The 20,655-nt window shown below is 35.2% G+C and overlaps 1 protein-coding gene across 1 annotated transcript in view; it reads right to left on the bottom strand.

Annotated features, from left to right (window-relative positions):
* Nucleotides 1-20,655, bottom strand: part of LOC122412618 (probable G-protein coupled receptor 158) — a 229,737-nt gene that overhangs the window by 11,026 nt on the left and 198,056 nt on the right. The window contains exons 6-8 of the mRNA XM_043422300.1: nt 13,199-13,267; nt 12,022-12,131; nt 4,663-4,877 (exon numbers count right to left, since the gene is read on the bottom strand). Coding sequence (XP_043278235.1) covers nt 4,663-4,877; nt 12,022-12,131; nt 13,199-13,267 — 394 coding nt within the window. The remainder of the gene's footprint in view (nt 1-4,662; nt 4,878-12,021; nt 12,132-13,198; nt 13,268-20,655) is intronic.

Raw genomic sequence — 20,655 nt, 5'->3', positions numbered from 1 at the left:
TTTTTCTAAATTTTACACTGTTCTAAAATTTACACTATCAATTAATTATATTTTTCATTATTCCACTGCATAATCTTTCGAGTATTTTTCATCAATATATTGAAAAATATCGTATCGAAATGCAATCGAACCGTTAAAATCAAAACCCCGGTGAATTTACTCAGTTTTTGAAATTGCGTATAAAAAATATAATGTCGTGCCAATTTGCATCAGCTAGTGTGGTGAGTGTGTGACCTCAAAGAGAGCGTATACGAGTTAAAAGGTGTTTCGTCGAAATTATTGAAAATATTCTATATTAGCGTGAGGAATTAAGCATTCATAGTGCGAGCTTAGTGAGTATGAGGACGGATAAAACAGACGAAAGTTCTCACATCTGTATTCGAGTTTTATACTTGTGCAATACTACTCCAGGGTATTTGAGATTTAGCATAACCAGCAGGAGCTCGAGATTTTTGAGTTTCGCTGTAGGCAGTTGGCAAATTCAAAATTTAATCCAGTATATGCATAATGTTTGGGGAGCTTCCGTAAATTCATCGAATTTTTAACATTTTAAACTTCATGAACGGTGAATTCCGCGAAAAATAGCCCCCTACTCCTTCCCATTCTATAAACCACAAATGTACGAAGAAGCTGGTACGATTTTCCCGTTGAAAAATACCCGGAGCTTGAGAAATAATCTGCTGGAGACCCTCAACTTGCTTTTATTCTCTATTTTTATCTGATGTTTGCATATTTCTATGTACATGGGAATACAATGGAATTTTAATAACGCGTTATAACGCTCTAGCTGCGGGAACGTTTTCTTCAAGCGGTATCAGCATAGCAAAAGAGAGCGGGTCCATTTCTGTTTGATATCCTAGCTGCAATATTCCATTCGATGCACCGCGACGTGTTCCACTCGCAAGTAGCCTCACATCTGCGCTTGTCTCCTAAAACGGATTACCATAAGATCCCCGTTGCTTATATATTCATTGGACACAAAAAAATGAACGAAAAATTGTAAAACAAAATCCTTCAACTCCGAGATCTTTTTCTTACCGAGAAAAAGCTCCTTCAGCATAACGAAACGGTTGAAAGGACATGCACTGAGATCGTGAGAAAACACGTCGGAATATCAGTTTTTAATTAAAAAAATGAACATCACAAAAAGATATAATAAAAGATAGAAGTAGGGTATATTCAATGAAAGATTTTGTGAAAAAAATAACTCGAGTTTTAGGGAAATAATATATATCGTAGTTATTTAATTAAACTAATAATAGCTAGGGTCGGAAATGTGCAACTTTTTTGACTTTGCTTTCATGTATTATTTTCGAAAAGATTAAAACAGATCGGATTATGGGCCCGATGGTAATGTCCGTGTTTTTTTTGTTTTCAATTGTTCAACGAGGTCGTTGGAAACTCGAGGTACGATTTTTTCATTGAGGCAAGGTAAGAAAGGGTGCGAAGAACCTTGCTTAAATCTTCATCCTTCAATGTCATCGGAATAATCCTTCCGGTGTTCTCGTCTCTGTATTTCTACGTTGTTGAATCCCCGCTTTGAAATATCGGAATTAAAAACGGGATAAGGAGCTTTGGCTTTCTTGCTTTTTACCCTCGCGAACCTCGACGCTCTTTTTGAATAGCTCTGCGGGGCAATTCTCTAAAAATCCTTCTCTCTCTTATTCTTGTTCCCATAGTAAATGTAATCTTGTTGAACCTTTCAACGCCTCGAGAGTATAAATTTCGCACCCGATTTCACGTTCTGTTCATTCACCGTGTTTTTCTTTTTTTACTTCTACTCCAGAAACATTCGTTACCGGGAAACTGTCAGTGAAAAGAATTGTCTTGTTACGAAAAATTCATTCAAAAGTGGTTATTGTCATAAGCCTTTAGAATTTTAATTGAAAGATCAATATTTTTTGTTGAAACGTACCGAAATTATTCAGCTGTAGATGATCTTCACACAAATACAATCAAAATACTCCCGAAAATTAAAATATTTCGAATAAAAACTTGGCAAAACTTGCAAAATAATTTTGTCACTTGTCATTGCTTAATCAACAGTTGATAATTTTCAAGTTTTCGTCAATTTGGGTGATTTATTTCCGTTCGAAATATTTTTGGTTTTTTTTCTATCTGAAATATGTCGACGCGCAATCCATAAATAAGTAGTTCGACTTCGCGACCAGAATTCGCGAGGTTCGGTAGAAACTGTTTTCCGGAAATGACGCAAATGTTACGATGACTCTGTGTTGTCGTTGAATAATTTGTTTTTATGACTGTAATAATTCAACGCAGAGGAGGCAAACAAATTTTCAACGACCCAGGTAGTTCTCTGCATGCAAACTGGTATGCATTTGTAACAATATCCAGGTATTTGAATAATTGCCATATTGTTATTTCACGAGTACCACCTACGAGTATGTCTTTGGCATGAGTATTGTCAAGCTCGTGTTCCATATTCTTGGGCAACATATGGCAGTAATTCATAAATTCCATTCAGAAGTATGTGGAACTACGAGGCGACTGTTTCCGGCTGCTATTATGTCTTCAATTGTTTTCTTTTTCCAGTGTAGTTTCTTTCTTGATAAATGAAAAAAAGTAAAAAAATTATGTGTGCGCTCGAAAAGGATGAACTCGAGAAGCTTTACTATTTTTTATTGATTTTTGGTAACCGCTTTTTAGTGATAACGAGATGTACATATGGAGTTGAAGCTGTTCTGAGATAAAGTCACGATTCGACACAATTAATGGAAAATTTATCGTCTAGAAAGTGGTTGAAACCTTCGATTATGGTTTCTAAAAACGAGTTCCTAAAAACAAGAAAAGATTCCCGAAAAAAAGATTTTTTGTGAATCATTTATATTTTCTATTTATATGCGTATGCATATCTATATTTTAAACCAGCTGGCTCGTGGTGTTGTCAAACCTTTCACCGTTTATGTCGTTATTACTCGTTAATCTCGAATAAGTGTTTTTCTTTTTCAATTCCTAAGTGATTTTCACCGGTATCAGGGGTTTCTTAAGACATCATTGATATCTAAAAACATTCTATTTTCTTATTCTTGTTTTTGGCTCTTTGAAGTTGGGAGAATCTTATTTCATTAAATCCAAATCGTCGCACAGGAAGTGTGCCTGCCATAAGAGTCTATGTATAACCCTTAAAAAAATGTGATTTTCGTTAATTGTTTTCTCTACAACTGGATGGTAGATCCTATAATAATTCTGGAAATAAAAATGCACGGTATGTATTTCTAGCATATTTTCAAATTTCAACTCGTAAAGTTGGAATTTTCGATTTCCATTAGATTCGCGTGAACTTCCTTAAGTTGAAATTATTGAAAAAAAGCGGTGTTTTTACTGTCGAAGGAGCAGATGAAACTGAATTTTATTCGATGAGAAAGACAAAAAGTAGATCATGTTAGTACTGGAAGCCTATAGAAATACGAGTATTATATTTCATAAATTTAAGATTGTTCAATACCAAAATTCGATTTCTGACGAAAGTTTTGAAAAAAATATATGTCGCGCAGAAAAATCTAACGAATCGATTAAAAAAAGGTAATTCTACCGTTTAGTTTTTCAGATATTGCAAGTTAAAGTTTTGTGGTTCCCCTATCTGAACACATGGTAAGGTAATCGTCAAACAAAAAATGTGAACCGAAATAACTCGAAAACGGTTCTTACGATTTTGATTTTAAAAAAACACAGTGTTAGAGTATCTTCCGAAGAAAAAATTAAAAAAAAAAAACATGATCTACCGTTTAGTTTTTGAGAAAGAAATTATTGTAATAAAAATCGTATGAGAATTTGAGTGGGAAAATTTCAAGGTTCGCCGCAGGGCAACGCTGTCGAGACGAGACGGGCAATGATTATCACTATACTTTAGGACGCTGCGCTCGTCTCAAATAGTTGCCCGTGTACAATATTGTCACGACGATTGACGCGCTTCTGAGCGTTCATTTGTATGCTCGTATACTATGTGCATACGGCATGAAGATTTATTCTAGCAGTACGCAAAAGAAAAAAATATAAAAATTTTGAAGTCACGAGCAATTATGAAATTTTAGTAAAATATCGTTAGCATATATATAATTTGAAGGATTTTTGGGGCATATTTCACAACGAATAATGTTCACACAGAAAGGGGGCTGCACCCTATTTTTTATGCGGCACTTAGCTATCGAACCACGTTAACATTATAGATACATCCACACAAGGTGAGTGTATATAATGCATATAATGAACTACGACCGAAGCGGGGCGCAAACTGCCACAGTTGTATTTTATATATTTTTTTTGGTTTCCTTTGTTTTTTTTTTATTGGTTTAACACTGAAACGATAAAAGTGGATGCACAGCATTGCCGCGTGAATTATTCATTTTTACGAGGCCCTCGTAATTCATTCGACGAGGGAAAGTTCTCGAGAACCATTTCGGTACTCCTCTCGGTTATAAAAATAGTTGCTCATATTTTTTTTCCAGAATTACTTTTATGGAATATCAACTAAAATTATACTTGTAATTAAACGATAATCGTATACAGAAATCGTGCGCTTCAGCACAATATGCAATATGTAATCGAAAAAAAAACTGAAAAATGTCAAGTGCAATGGATGCATACACCTCTTAGAAATTTTCTTACCTATTAGAAGCGATTAAGAATATAAATTTAACTTACGCGTTGTGAAACTGTGATCCCACCAATCGGTTCGACAGAGATAAGCTTTAAGGTCATCAGCTGTGCGTCCAACGATGACAACGGGGGGTGCAACCAGTGTCCTAATCCCAAGAAAAACTGTAAATATCGTGACGATTATTCCGAGTCTTTTAAGGAGGTTCATGTCCGTTATTTTGACAGCTTTGGCCGACTTGACTCGGAAAATCACGGATATTCTGTAACAAAGGAAAAGGTTGGAAAATGTCAAATTTATCAGTCGAGAAAATAATTTTATAAATAAAGTGGATAAAATGTGATTTCCATTCATTACTGTCGCTCCATGCATTTTTTAAATCAACAACGTATATAACACTCCTCTGAGCAACTAAACGATAAAAGTAACTGCGGTCTCTTATTATCTATCGGTCTCGAAGGTACTTCTACTTTTATCGGACGGAAGTTTTTAAAGTGCGGACATCCGATCGTCGCTTATCGTCGCAAAGATCTTAAGAGAGTCCGTGTCACCGCAAAACGGCGTCTACCGTTACAACTCGAATACCTGCTATGTACACACACTCGTTCTCTCTCTCTTTCTCTCTCTCTGTCCCTTTTTATATACACAGTCGTATATATTTATATATACATAGGAAAAGGAGTCTGGTTTTTCACAGACCGTGTTGGCAAACGATTGGAGTCCTTACTGGTCTCATCGATCTCTGTCATGTTCCGAGCGTCTTAAAGATCCTTCTCCGCCCATATCTCGTTTTATCTCACCACCGAGCAGCTTTTCCTTTTTCGTTATTCTCGCTTTCGTTTGCGCTTTCAGACTTCTTTTCTAAACAAGCTTTTGCTCGTACAGATCGAAAAAGTGAAAAAGCTGTTGAAAAAGGGTTGTAGAAAAAGATGAACTTCAGGTACCGAGGATCACGCATCGATCTTTCCAATTGCTTATACTCCTTTTCAAGTTTTTTACCATTAGCTCGACTGGGGAACCCTTTATGGTTATTTTAAATTGAGGATACCAAGAAAAGCTTTCAGACCTATAGAAACCGAACGAGAATTTTCAGACGAGATTTTTCATTCGAAATTCCTGCTCATAGCCAAAACCAATCCTTTCAGTATTTTGAGAACTTTGCAATCGCTTCTTTAAGAAATAACGGAATTGCGATTCTCTTGAAAAAGTATGAAATTCCTTACGAATCTTCAGATAATGTCTGACATGTCTTCTTTGAATGTTCATGAAAAAAGAATAAATTTTTGTAAAATCATTCATTTTTTTCGATTTAAACGATTGTAGAAAGAATGAGAAATGCCTGAAGCTGCCAATTGACTTTTAGGATACTATGTACAAAATTATTATTATTAATATACACCACGTAAAACCAATAAGCCCTGTATACGGAAAATATAACTTGTACATATGTATTCTCATGTGCATGTTGAGTAAAGCACCAAACGGTAATGGCGTGTAACCTATAGATCGAGCTTTATGTATACATACATAGGATCGAGCATTAAACGTAGCGAAACGACTCGAACCAGTGCCGTTTGTATACTAAGTGATCCCTCTTAAAGGTGAACTCTTCTAGCTCGAAGCTTTGCCATTTGACTCTTCCTTCAGAGTATAACGATTCTTTAGAGATAATATGTGTTGAGCAAATATGAGAGAACAATTGATCGTTGCTCAATATGATAATTGACATCCAAACAAATCTTCCATCAAGAGAATCTCATTTATGAAAAAGAGTTTATTTTATAATTTATCTACTGGAGAGACTCTGCTTCCAACTGTTCTCGAAAACTCAAAAAATTTGTTTCTGTAATTAAATAATTAGAGCAATGTGATAGATGCTGCGAGTTTACATATTTTAAATTTATTCTTCTTCGTTCAATCATGGCCATTCGGGAACTCTGCAACTTGAACGCTATTAAAGTTATTGATATTTTATTTTCTGCTTGCTTAAAAAAATTATGCATTTTTATATAGACGATATCATTTTTCATTTGTTTCCTTTCGTAGTCGCTGTCACAACCGACTTAAATTTTTGCTTTTCTTTACTTAGAGATTATATTAGACTATGGATTCTACATGCGTTCTCTCCAAATCTTCAACTCATTACCCAATAGCAATCTCTAATAATTAAGTCATACTGCTGCACTCCTCACACAACAAGCACTCCCACGCATTGACACTTGAACTTCGTAAACACAACAAACCACTAAGTGACCCTTGAATCCAAACGCCTAGACCATAAATCTAAGATCCCAACTGAACCTACTCGAAGCCAACACTACAGAGATGACACATCCAGTTTCCTAAAAATTAGATCTAACAATGAAAAAGGCTTAAAACACTTCCGTTTTCTCCCAACTTTTACCGATTCTTCTCCTATAAAAGGGCGAGATTTTTCATCGCTCATCGCAGTCCGTTCCGTACCGAGAGTCGCGTTTATACTGTTCGCAGTAGTTCGGCTGTCATTCGGTTAGCCGTTTTATACTTAAATTCTGACCGAACTCCGGCTCTTCTGTAGAAGAGAGCGAGTCGAGTCTTTTCGATCAAAGTTAAAGTCCATTTTCAAGATTAAGACTTAGAATAATTTCTATTCATTCGTTTCTCGGACTTAGAATAATTTTCGATTATCTGCGCGATTCAACATGGATCAAGTAAGCTGCAACGAATCAAAATTATAGAAAGACACCTCTCCGGTAAAGTACTCAACACTCTATTCACCCACGTTTGTATTCTTCAATTGTATCTAACTAACACCTTAAGTTAATATCGGAATCCTAGATCTCTTTATTCACAACCTTTAACTCCCTTCCCTCAGTCGCAATCAAGATAAAGCAAGACTTCTCTAGGTCTATCAACATCCAAACCCTTCCTTCACGACCCTCCGGATGTGACATCGCTATCCAGTGACATTCGTAATATCTGGTGATTCGTACATGATACATCGACCCTATATCTATATATCTCTGATTGACTTTTCTGTTTATGATTATGAGATTATAAATACCGCGGATGTGGCAACGCACCAATAAATTTATATCCATATAGATTTTTTATTAGATCAATTTTCATCCGACCCTGGTCATAATGAAAATGATTATGAGTTTTGCGTTTATTATTCTTATAACAGTTAGGTTCTGAAAGAGGTTATTAAGGTCGATCCTCTGCGACAGCCCCAACCAAAAGTTATGTACCGTCTGCATATTAAAAGGGTTGATAATTCGTTCGGATCGTTATCAATAACTTTGTAAAGACCCTATATACGTACTCGGTGCCAGCAGATATAGTACAAATATCATTTGCTTTTGTAAAATTTATTCTAAAAGTATTTTTGATCTGACATCGCGAGTAAATTTTTTGACGGAACTGTCCGGGCTACGCTTCAACACACAGAAATGGTTGCCTATACAGACGACATTCGCTTGTTTGTTTGCAAAATATATATCGTATGCAGCCTAAACCTTCGTACTTCTTGAGACTATATCTGTCAAATTAGATGGTCAATCACCTTGATTTTTTTTCACAATATCTGTGATATCCTGCTTGTTTTTCCTGGTTTTTAATAAACTTCCTAATTGTAGTACTAGCGGTAGAATTAATAATGTGCTGTTTGCCTATGCATGGTCCATATATTACGTGTTAATTGAGTCAACTTCAATTACATATATCTCGGGTTCGGGATGGTGAAACTTATTAAAATTTTATAGAGGTGTTGTTCATATGTTAAACAACACGTATGCCAAATTTAAATAATTTCCTAATTTAACTGTCTCGTGGAGGAACCACCTTAAGATCGCGGTTACGGATTCATAGTGATAGTTGTGAGGTTGAAAAATTATGATTATAATGAGCACCAACGTGAAAGTTGATGACGGAAATTTGTTTTTATTTCATTTTTGCTTAGAATCATCAGTAAAATTTTCTTCCTTCATTATTACTGGTAGATATGAGATTATGAAAAAGTTGTTAAAATCGCGATAGGGAAACTGACGGAATCCATGACTGTTTTTCGTTTGTGATCTTTCGTTGCAGACATATTTGCGATCGAGATTTTTTTTTTCAAATTAAGGATTTAAAACGACTGTGTTAATGTTTGAAAAATTGAAGTGGATGTTTTCTGTTATTAGTTGCTTGAATTTTCAGAATCGTTAAAAGATTGTATATAGCTTTTCGTATCGGTTGAAAATGCTCGAAAAAACGTATATCTTGAAACAATTGCAGCGTGTAAAAATCTCTTTAAAAAAAACCAGATTCCCTTGAAAACGTGCGGTAAATTAATAGGAATTGATCCAGTGAAAATTCTTTTCCATAATAATTTTTTCGCGTCAGCAACTCATTAAGCAATTATGTAACGTTATGAAAAAAAATATTGTACAAAATGGACAAATGAAGTAAAATATTCATGATAATTCAATCCTCGCAGTAGATTCAGTTACATAATTATCTTAATGATTGTATCAAAAATTTGTCAAATAAACCATGAAAAAATGGCATAACCATACGTAAAAACTTGAAAATTATCAAGAGTCAAATACATTAAAACTGATTAAGAAGCGTTTTAATGAAATTTTTGGGTGATTGGAAATCTTCCCCATCAAATATCCTCTATACAAAATCATATAACCATGTAATAGTTTATCCCTTTACAAATTGGTCCCGACAAAAATCTTCTTCTGGAAAAACAAGTCGTTCTAATAATTTGCGATTGTTACAAAAAGTTTTCAAATAATCACAAAAACAACAGAAATGCTGTAAAATTATTGAGACACGTATATAAATTTATTCCCCCCAAACAAGTTTTGAGTGAATGAAAAAAACAGTTGAAAAACACTATCGCTCCTGTAAAGACATTCTGGAAGCAACCCGCATTTCATACAAATTTCTCTTTTAACTATATTTTTTCCGGAGGCAGTTTTTTCTAAATCGAGTTTATTATTCATTTTAATTCTTGTAGCATAAGACAACAATGGCATTGAACATTCGTACAGAGAATTAATCACGTTCACATTGTATGTTGAGGAAGACTAGCAAATAGTCAATACTGGCTTTGATGTTTGGGTGGAACGGATTCAGTGGATATCAAACCGCTGGATGTAGATCCAGAATTGGAATAGGGTAGATACTAATTTCTACCAAATGGACGAACTGTATCGAAGGAAAATTTGCCTTACGGGCACACGGTTTAAATTATATAAGCACTCATGCTACTATAATTCGATGAACTTTTGAAAACTCTGTTTATTTGTAAGTATGAATTGCTTTGTCTTCAAAGCAACACAGCCGATGCAGTACAGTTGTCCATGAAGCTTATATAGTTTCGCTGAGCTGAATTCGCCGATGGACAAGATTAATATAATTATTCCTTTGACTGTAATACCGACATGAATGAAAGTTTTTTAGCTAATTTGCTAGAGATTACCAATTTAATTATGTTTTATTCTCTGTTCAATGTTATGGATATTTTAAATATTTATTGAACATTATACTTATAGCAATAAAAAAAATAGAATAAAATATAGGCTCCCTTAACAAACGGTAAGCGGTAAGAAATGATATTTATTATAAAAATCTAAATTTCTAATAGGAAAGAGAAAACAATATCCTTTGTCGCTGAAAAATTTGATCCGTAATTTTCTGCACGATCAAATTTTTATTAAGTACACAATATACTTATTTTCATTGGTGTTGACAAAAAAAAATAAAAATAAGAAATTGTGATATTCCTCGCTTTCAGGTGTGTATCATTGGAAAACATAAGAACACAGTTTCTTGAATCAGATAAAATTGGATCATTATTTAATACGTGTTGAATACCCACGTTTTCAACGATAGTGACTATTTCACCGCTTTTTTCCCCCAATTTAAATATTATTGAAAAATTTTGAAAATTTTCGAAAACAATTGGAAATCTTATCGCTCTGGTAAAGACTCTCTGGCAATGATTCGTCATAACATAAATGTACTTGTCTCAGAGTCGCTGCCACGACTTTAGATAAAAAAAAACAACTCTTCTATAAAATCATTTATTTCATTAAATATGAATCAATTCTTAACCAGATATTCTGAATGAAGTAATCAAATTATGTAACTTTTCATTGATAAAAATAATTTTCATTTTATCAAGGGCAATCTGAAAAAGTAAAAATTTTTTTATAACAGGAAATCGAAAATACTTTTTGAAATTTGAAATAATCTGTCCAGAATATCATTTATGGTTGTCGGATTTTTTATCAAGAGACTCGGTTCAGACTTTCTGTAGGGGTGGGTCATTTTTTTTTGAAATTATATTCCAATGTGCTGGCATGCGAAAAGCAGTCGGTTTGACCCTGACAACGGGTCGGGATACCACCACTTTTCCAGACTCGATTTCCACTGTGCCTTCTATCTGTATAATCACAGTGTTCCGTCCGCTAGTGGTCTGGAAGCTTTAAAGACTTTGAAATTTATAAGGTCGTCTTTTATCTTCGTACTCATGCCCTGGCGCTCCCATTATTCCCACCGATGAAACGTACTTTCACACACATACACACACCCATGACGCTTTGACATCCTCGCAGTCCTACGGACAAGTCCTCTTTGATTTTTTCTCCTTTTCTCTTTCTCTACTCCGCTTAACGTGCGTTCTTTTTCCTGTAACTTGTGAATTCTTTCTCGCTCTCTCTCGAAAATCCTTTTCCTTTTCCACATCCCTTCGTTTTTTTTTCTTTCTCACGAACACAGAAAACGCGCTGGCCTTTTTTCAATTCTGTATTTTTAACCACTTTAAATCGGATTACAGAGGCTTGGATCGAATTCTCAGAAAACTGTTTCGTCAAATGAATTGGAGTAATACATTCATCTTTGGAACATCATGAGTAATGAATAAATATTGTTAGTTTCATGAGAAATTGTGGGGAAAAAAATAATTATTTGATCAAGCTACTGTTTCTACATTTAACCGGCGGATTTCTTGGAAAATTTTCTTTTTATTAGTGCAACGTACGTATAAACTTGTGTTGGAATTGATAGAACTATAAAAAAATGAGCAACCATAAAAATTCTTTAGGCAAGAACTTTGCGCAGGTAATCAAATCTACTGATACGAAAATAAACATAATTTAATGTAGATGATGTGCGCAGAAAATTGCAAAATTTGTCGAGCGTGATCTTTAAAGTGGATGGAAAATTGCACTGATTGGTTCTGTCAAAGTACTGAGATTTCTGTTGGCAGTACCAAAGGCCCCTTAAAATGAACCGTAGTTGAACATCAAGATGAGTATAATTTTATAGCAGACGGTTGAAAGTGTAGGAAGGAGAATTTAAAAGATGAAAAACCATGGTAGCATTGCTTGCAAAAAAAATCGTAAAAAGTCTCCAAACACAGTGCTTACCGCCAGGTTTTCAGCATGAGAGCACCGTAAGTCAGAGAAAATCCAATTTCCCGCAGCCATACTCGTATTGTGCAGCTCACCACATTTGGTCTCGGGTACATTACGATGGTCTGAAATTCATTAAAAAAAAGGAAAAATTCATTGATCTAAAACGGAATTTATTCGTTATTCTATTATTTAAGCTACAATTTTTTGCCACTTGTTTATGGGGATTTTTCGAAAATAGAACGCGATTTTCGGACCGATCACAACTAGAAACGATCACACTAGAAATATTTTTTCATAAGTAATTTTTTCGAATTTCGTGTAATGGGGTTCGAAGGAAAAAAATGCACAATATTTTTGGTGCTTGAAACTTGAAGTGAAAAGTTTGCGAAAATAACATTGGAAAAATTGAAGATCCGCGCACTTTGAAAGGTTCATCGAACCAAACGAAGCTGATTCGTCGATGATTAGGAATACGAATGAGTACTTTGATCTTTCGATAGACCGAACACATCAGCAATTAATAGTTGAGGATTGATTTGTACCCAGAGGGTATAGAGATACGTAAAATGAGATCGGGAGCTTTTACATGATTTGCGACATGGGAAGATCAGAGTTAACAGAATTAGGCAGAGTATTGAAAGAGAAGGAGGTGGAGAAGGTTTTAGGGGATGGAGCTCGACGATCGAGTTGAAAGGTTAACGACCCGTATAACTGCGTGCTAGTATATATGCGAAAATCCATTCGTAGACAGGAAAGTGTGATGCTGGGAGAAGAGCTCGGGATGTAATGGTCTGAAAACGTGGATAAACCGCTCGTTCCCGCTAAACTTAACAATCTAATCGTTGGATAATCGTCATCGAGCTCATTAGCCATCTTTAACGGCTTTCGACTGTCGCTTGCAGTTTTATCGTTGAGGTAATTTCTATGTTAAATCGAATTACCCGTGATTCTCATTTCGGGATATCGACCAGAGTGCCATTGAGCTTTATTGTTTCGATCAATCGTTTAATTGACGAAAAATAAAAAAATGTGCTTCTTTCGCAATTTCGCGAAAAAAATTCAATGTAATCAATCCGGTTGAAGTCAAACAAGTTTCCAACTGTTGAGCCGAATCCTAACGACTGAAAAACTCGTGATTAATACTCTCAACTATAAAAATAAAAAGTCCACAATATCGAAGTGCACTCACGGTCGAATAAATGAAAAATGCTCCCAGAACGATAACTCGGAGAAGAACAGGGCTTGCTGCTCTCACGACCTGAAAGCATAGAAAAAACAGTTTCGATGTCAATCAAAAGTCCTAGTACTGCGGAACTGAAATGCATATAAAATATTTCGGTTTTAATAGATACACTTGTTTTCAACGTTATGTTTCAAGTCACTCAATCGACTTCTATACGTTAAAGGAAATTTTTTATTTTGGTCAGTTTCATAAAACTATCATTGTACTTTAGCTTTCTGAATTACTGACTCAATAATCAAATATATTGTTAAACTACAGGATAGCCAATTCCATATCATGGATAAATATTTCAAAAACCATAAGTTTTCTTGAAAAATACTGGTTTAATATTGGTTCAGAGTTGACACAATTTTGGCTGCCAAGTTTCGTTTAGCAGTACTAACCCAGGCTAAATAATTATACGACCAGTGCTCTCCGTCTGCTGTTAAGAGCATGGATCACAGTCCACGCAAATGGACTACAAATTTCGAAATCGAAATTCTTTGATACAGTTTGACCGATTAAAAAAAGGCTCTGTCAGCCCATTTTTGTCATTGCCTTGCGGAGGATGACAGAGCCTTTTTTTAATCGGTCAAACTGTGTTAAAAAATTTTTATTTTAAAAATTCTAAGTGAGGTTAGTTGACTGAGCCATACTCTTAACTAGTATACTTACAGATAAACGTAGATCGATCTCAATCGAGAGTCGTTCTAGTACTGAGGGTGCACCTGACCGATGCTATTGACCAGTATTACAGCAAGTCACGGCAATATATTGGAAATGCGTATTTGAGCTGTGAAATATAAATATTTGCCAATGTAGCTTCGACATTGAGTCAACTGTTGGACTCTTATCAAATTCATTCGTGCCCGAGTTACAATACATGAGTCTGGTCAGCACTTATGCAACGCAGAGGCGACTCTCGGTCATGTGGTGAAATATTTGGTTGCCAGTAGAAAATGTAAGTATATGTCCAGTGTGTTCCCAGTGCTAAAACGATTGAGATGCATATACGATTACTTATTGTAACTAGCAAACAGTACAGGCACGATAGGTGGGGGGGGGGGGGGGGGGGGAGACCGGGATGAGTTGTCCAACGGGGCAAGTTGACTAATAAACAATAACATCCAAACTGCAGAATGTAGACACACGTTCCGATGATATTATATTCATTGTAATCTCTTACTCATTCATGTGTCTCAACACGTCGGAGCGACACGTCGCTTAGGAACAGTAAATAATTTTCGTAAATCCAGATACCGAAGCTAATTTTTACGTGGATGTTATCTACCAGCAGACGACAGGACTGTCAATGTACTTATCCCGAGACTCTACCGAGTCTCTTGATCTCCTGCTGTCTCGAATATTTTCTAATTATTGCAATAATCCTCTACGAAAAAGTTTATATATAAAACTATTATTGTGCATAGTATTTATTTCTCAGTTATCGCTGCAATTTGCTGGTAGAACGTTTTGTTGCTAAAAAAAAGCGTGGGGTAAGCAGACCAACATTGATATGGGATTGGTTGACACATGTATATCGGCATACGTGAGTGCTCTAAATGGGCCTACTCAAGATATATGTCAGTAAAAACAACATTCTGTGTGTGTAGCAACTGCAATTCTGATTGTGATGACGAGGATGAGGATCAAATATTCCTTTTTCTCACATTTGTGGACAAAAATGAATCTTTACATTCACTTATGTCAACATTTTGTATTCATTGTTCGAATCATCAAATAAATAATATTTATAATAATTCATTTTTATTAATTTCACTAACACGTAGTTGATTATCAGGTAAAAACAGTACGACAATCAACTTGCCCCAACGTTTGCGTCATTTTGCCCTGACCTTGGGGTCAGTTAACACAAAAACGGTTCGTCAAGAAAACGATTCAATCATTCACTTCGTTTTACATTTAAAAATTCAACTTATTATCTGAGATAGTGGAAGATTACTTCTAATCGAAACAACCATTTGGTTTTTAAAATCGTCATTAGTTCCTTGATTACAAACAATAGTTTGAAAAGTTGGTCAACCAACCCCGTTCGCCCCTACTGGTTAACTAATTAATATCGTCTGCACCAGTACTACTAAACGAAACTTGGTAGCTGAGATTGTACCAATCATGTGTCGTGCAGGTAGATCCGGCAACACTCGGCATTTGAAACGGAAGCATGGGAAACATATCGGATGTAAAATCGATTTGCACATGAATACAGAATGCGACCCCGAACGATGGTAAGATTTTTAGTGGTTTTGGAATCCCCGGGATTTCTTTAAATTAAAAAAATGTTCCACGGAAATCGAAAAGCTTCAATGCAGTCCAATTTTGTGGATTTTTACTATCTATATAGGAATGGGTAGAGAAGTTGCAACCCTTTGATTTCCCAGGACTTCGGTGAAAAATTTTTTTACATATATTTATATTCAACACAGACATATACGAATGCACTTCGCATTGGTGGTCACTGGTTTGTGGTTATTTGGAATGTGTCGGATGAGACTCTTGGGTAACTTCGTACGATGACCAGGGGAGGAGCAAGGTTACGAACAGCACAACGTCTGGCTTAATGCTCTGCGACTTTCTCGATCGAAGTTTCATCTCCCAGTACCTTTTCACACTTCCCAACATCGCATACAAAAGTGCTGTTGCCGATGGGGTGATTCGCTTTGCAATTCCGATCTCAAGTTGGCGCCTTTTCGGACAGCGTTTTTCACCGGATCTCCCCAAGGATCTTATCCAATGCTTTTCTTGTAAGAAAAAAAAAACAAGCATAAAAATGCCAACAAAAAAACGGACGGGTTTTATTTTTATTTTTCAATGGGATTTCCATCGTTTCTCGTTGAGCATAGTAGGGCACTGTTTCAAGGGTGCAATTGAGTCCAGAGTACCTGTACGTAAAAAATATGCAGAAAAACCATCGAATGAATGAATTCGAGGTAATATACGAGTGGGGACACTGTATTCGAGGGAATTACGGGATAAATATGGATGAAAGTCATTTTTAGACTTAGTTTAAACTCTCTAGTTAGTGAAATTGTAAATAAAAGCTAGAAAAAAACCCTAATCTATATATATATATATATCTGTTGCGTGACTGACTGACTGACAGACAACGCACAGCCTAAACCACTGAAGTTAGGATCGTGAAATTTGACACGGCTACTCCTCTCCCATCGTAGACGCTCACTAAGAACGGATTTTGTTCGTTCTCTACCCAAAAAAAAATTATCGCAAATTTTTTTTTTCATTTTCTATACTCGATACACGATTCTAATTATCGACGTATCTCAGGATTGTTTGAATATTCACACTGAATAGGGTTTTCAAATGTGAATTTTTTTAAGTATTTCCATAGCCAATTCGGTACTGATCTTTTTTTGTCAATCGAAGTCTGTAGATGTTTTTTGACATAGCAAATTTTGACAGATCGTTTTCTGACGCTACCATGTTGAAACGTGTCGAAACGTAACAAGAAAAATAAAGGACGTGTACGATAATATAAAAGACGAATAATAATCTTGAATTTACGACACAAGTTTACACGGATATCGTTGGATTCGGAATATTTAGAGATCGACAAATTTATTTACTGTCATCGGGGAAACGACACAAGGATATATTTCTTTGTCGATATTTATATAAATAAAAATTTATCGAAATGAGTAAAGACATAGCAAGGACGTGTACTGAAATAAAAGAGACGAATAACCCTCTGGAATTTACTACACGACTTCATACGGAAATCACTGAATTCGGAATAATCAGACATCGACAAATTTATTTACTCTGATCACGGAAACGATACAGGTATTTCTTAATTATTACTATTTTATATCTATAAACGTTTTAAACCGCGTCAATACAAAGCTAGGACGTGTACGTAAATAAAAGAGACGAATAACCCTTTGGAATTTACTACACGACTTCATACGGAAAACACTGAATTCGGAATAATTAGACATCGATAAATTTATTTACTCTGACCACGGAAACGATACAGGTATTTCTTAATTATTACTATTTTATAACTATAAACGTTTCAAAACGTGTCAATACAAAGTCAGGACGTGTACGTAAATAAAAGAGACGAATAATCCTATTGAATTCCTGTATACAGTATCACATAGGTCATATGGAAATCTGTGTTGGATACTATTGTGTGCCCAGCGAAGCGGGCATACCTTGTATTCTATAGACTTTGAACAGATAATTGCTGACACCGTAATCAAAAGCAAAATCGACATAATTTTGAAATGAAAAACTGTAATTTTCCATGTTCGTTTCCTATTGGTAAAAAATTTATATATAAAAACAATTTTTTCTTTAACAAACTGCTTTATCGATACGTTGCGAACTTGAAAATTTTTGATATAGGAAATGAGCGATTCTAAATGTAACTTTTCATTTCCTCGTGGAGGTAGTTTTCTTGGAATTATGTTTTAGTCGATTCTCATTGCCCCTTGATTCTTAAGAAAGTAACGTGAGAAGCAGTCACTAAGTTTCTCATCTCAGAGGAGAGAATATAAGAATGAAAGAGAAATAAAGACGAACGTGGTACGAATAAAGTTTTCTCCCTTTCTTTTCTCAAGGTGTTGAAAAATTATAAAAAAATTAAAAAAAAAGACGCAGCCGTTGAAAGCAGATGTCACGTGTCGGCAGTTACAGAAAGTCTCGTTAAGTCTTGGAACTCGTGCACGACGCTCTTGCCTTGCAGAATATGCCATTCAAACTGTACAACTGCTCGTTTGAGACAATTTCAACGTGAATATTTCGGATTCGAGTCAGGAATTAATGGCGATAAGCAACTACAATGGTCAGGAGTTTAATACTCTTTTTCACCACACATGCGCCGAAAGTTCAACTTTCCGAAATCGGAAGGTTGAATTTTCGGTGCATGTGTGGTGAAAAATAGTGTGCTTACAATTCTGCCCGCGGTTTGAAGTAGTCTACTTTCCCTCCCTAGGTGTGTAATATGCTATTTCTTTACACCTCGGTCGAAAGTACGTACTTTTTGCACCAATTTCAGTACCGAAAGTATAACATTTCTGCACTGTCAAAACTGCACGTGCGTCATTTGTCTCAGCGGAAGCAATAGTATATTACACACCTAGGGAGGGAAAATAGACCACTTCAAACCGCGGGCAGAATTGATAAGCACCTTCCGATTTCAAAATTCAACTTTCCGATTTCAGAAAGTTGAACTTTCGGCGTATGTGTGGTGAAAACAAATTTTTCTTTATACCTCGGTCGAAAGTACGCATCTTTTGCACCTATTTCGAGGAAGAAAGTTAAACATTTGTGCATCGGTAAAGCTGCACATGCGCCATCTGTAACAGCGGGAGCAAATTTTTTTTCATTTCCATCGATACGTGAAGCTGCTTTCATTACCCCGATTGACTTTAGTCATTTGTTACTGACTGCGTTTTGTTACTAACTGCGTTTTGTTTTCGCTGGTTATATCACAATTTATAGTCCCGAGATACAACGTGAAAGTGACGTGTGTGAAATTTATCAATTTTTTGAATTAAAAAATCAGTGAATAAAATGAGCTCAACTGACGAATCTGCAGACGAGGAAGAAATGTTGAGAAATTTCGATGAAGAAGCGGAGCTAATTATACAATCGAGCCTCTTTATCAAATTCAGAGGAAACAAATTTAATTGTATATTTTAAAAAGTTGAGTAAAAGTCTAAAACTTTCAACTTTGTGGAGTATGTGGTCGATGCTTAAAAAAACATTGTATACGCGAGAAAATCTTGACATCACTAAATTTTATAATTTAAAGTCTAGTAAAAAATAATGCTAAATATAGACCGAAAAAATCTTTAATCTTCAAGTGGGATGAAATTTTAAAATTTCTGAAAACAGCACCAGATAACAAATATTTCATTTCAAAGGTTAGTATTTACATTAAATTCTATCAATTCAAATTCTATCAATTAATTACGTGTTATTTTTTTTAATAATTCAAGGTTATAATGGTATTTGGAATTTGTGGGGCTCTAAGGTGCGACGAGCTCAGTAAACTTAAAGTGCAAGACGTCGAAGATCTCGGTAAGAAGTTCCTGGTTTCTATCGATGATACCAAGAATGATGTTCCTCGCCAGTTTATCATCGGAGAACCCTTTTACGATAAAGTGAAGCATTACATTTCAATGAGAGCCGAGGAATCATTCTCCGATAGATTCTTCATTAAACATCAGAACGAGAAATTTTATCAACAAGTGATCGGCAGAAACAAGATTGGAGAAACACCAAGCGCTATAGCTTCATATTTGAAGCTCCCTAATTCTAAATCTGTTGTCTAACTCGGGTGCAAATGAGACGATGTTGAAACAATTAGGAGGCTGGAAGTCAACAGCAATCGCTCAAGGTTACTTTGTTATTTATTTAATTACAAAATTTAATTTAAATATTTAAATAATATATTTTTTTAATACAAATTTTGTTTATGAATAATTTGTTTATTTACAGGGTTAATGAAGAATCGGGAAAGAATATATGAGAGCATAACCCATGCATCGGAATTTCTCTGCTCGAACTAATTATCAAGCATCGACATCACCTCAGCCACAACCATCGACATCAACTGATCCACAACCAACAACATCAACTGATCCACAACTAACAACATCATCTGATCCACAACCAATTAAACAACATACGTTAACGAGATCATCAATAAACACCATTGAAGCTGAAGTCATAATTAGAACGAATGACGACACATCTCCAGATGGTAAAATGGATTGCGATTACTTTTATGACGGATTTGAGATAAACGAGGAGGATTTACTTAAAATTGATGAGCTGGAACAACCTAAATTTAATTGCAAATCACCAACACCGGGTTTTACAACAGCTAACAACAAAAAAATACTTATAACTCGCAATAACCAATGTACAAAACCTACGCACTTTAAAAAAAAATCACCAGTTACAGTTTTTGCAAAAAAATCAGAGAATACGCCATCAGGAAATGAAACCAAATCTATTGAAGGTGGAATTCAGCATAATATAAATGGACAAAAATCAAAATATCTTTCTGTAAATGAAAATCCACATCATTTATTTGAAAACTGCGTATTTCATGATAATATAATCAACAATTATTATTATGCATGTGACCATGGTAAAAATGAAAAAAAAATAATGTATGTTAATATTACTGTTAATGTGCATTTTACGTTAGTTTAATTTAAAAAAATGTTATACTTGTTTAATTTGAAAAAATTCATGTTTGTTGAATAAAAAAAATTTTTAAATAAAATGTTCAATTGTCTACATAGTTTTTTTTAAATTTGATGCCTGCCCCCCCCCCCCCCCCCCCCCCCGACCAGCAGCACTCGCTTCGCTCGTGCCGCAAATGTCGGGAGCAGGCATTAATTTGTTTTCGATGTAATGCATTTAAT

Source organism: Venturia canescens, chromosome 6 (assembly GCF_019457755.1).
Source record: "Venturia canescens isolate UGA chromosome 6, ASM1945775v1, whole genome shotgun sequence".
NCBI classification, from domain to species: domain Eukaryota; kingdom Metazoa; phylum Arthropoda; class Insecta; order Hymenoptera; family Ichneumonidae; genus Venturia; species Venturia canescens.
This window is presented reverse-complemented; position numbering and strand designations above follow the sequence as displayed.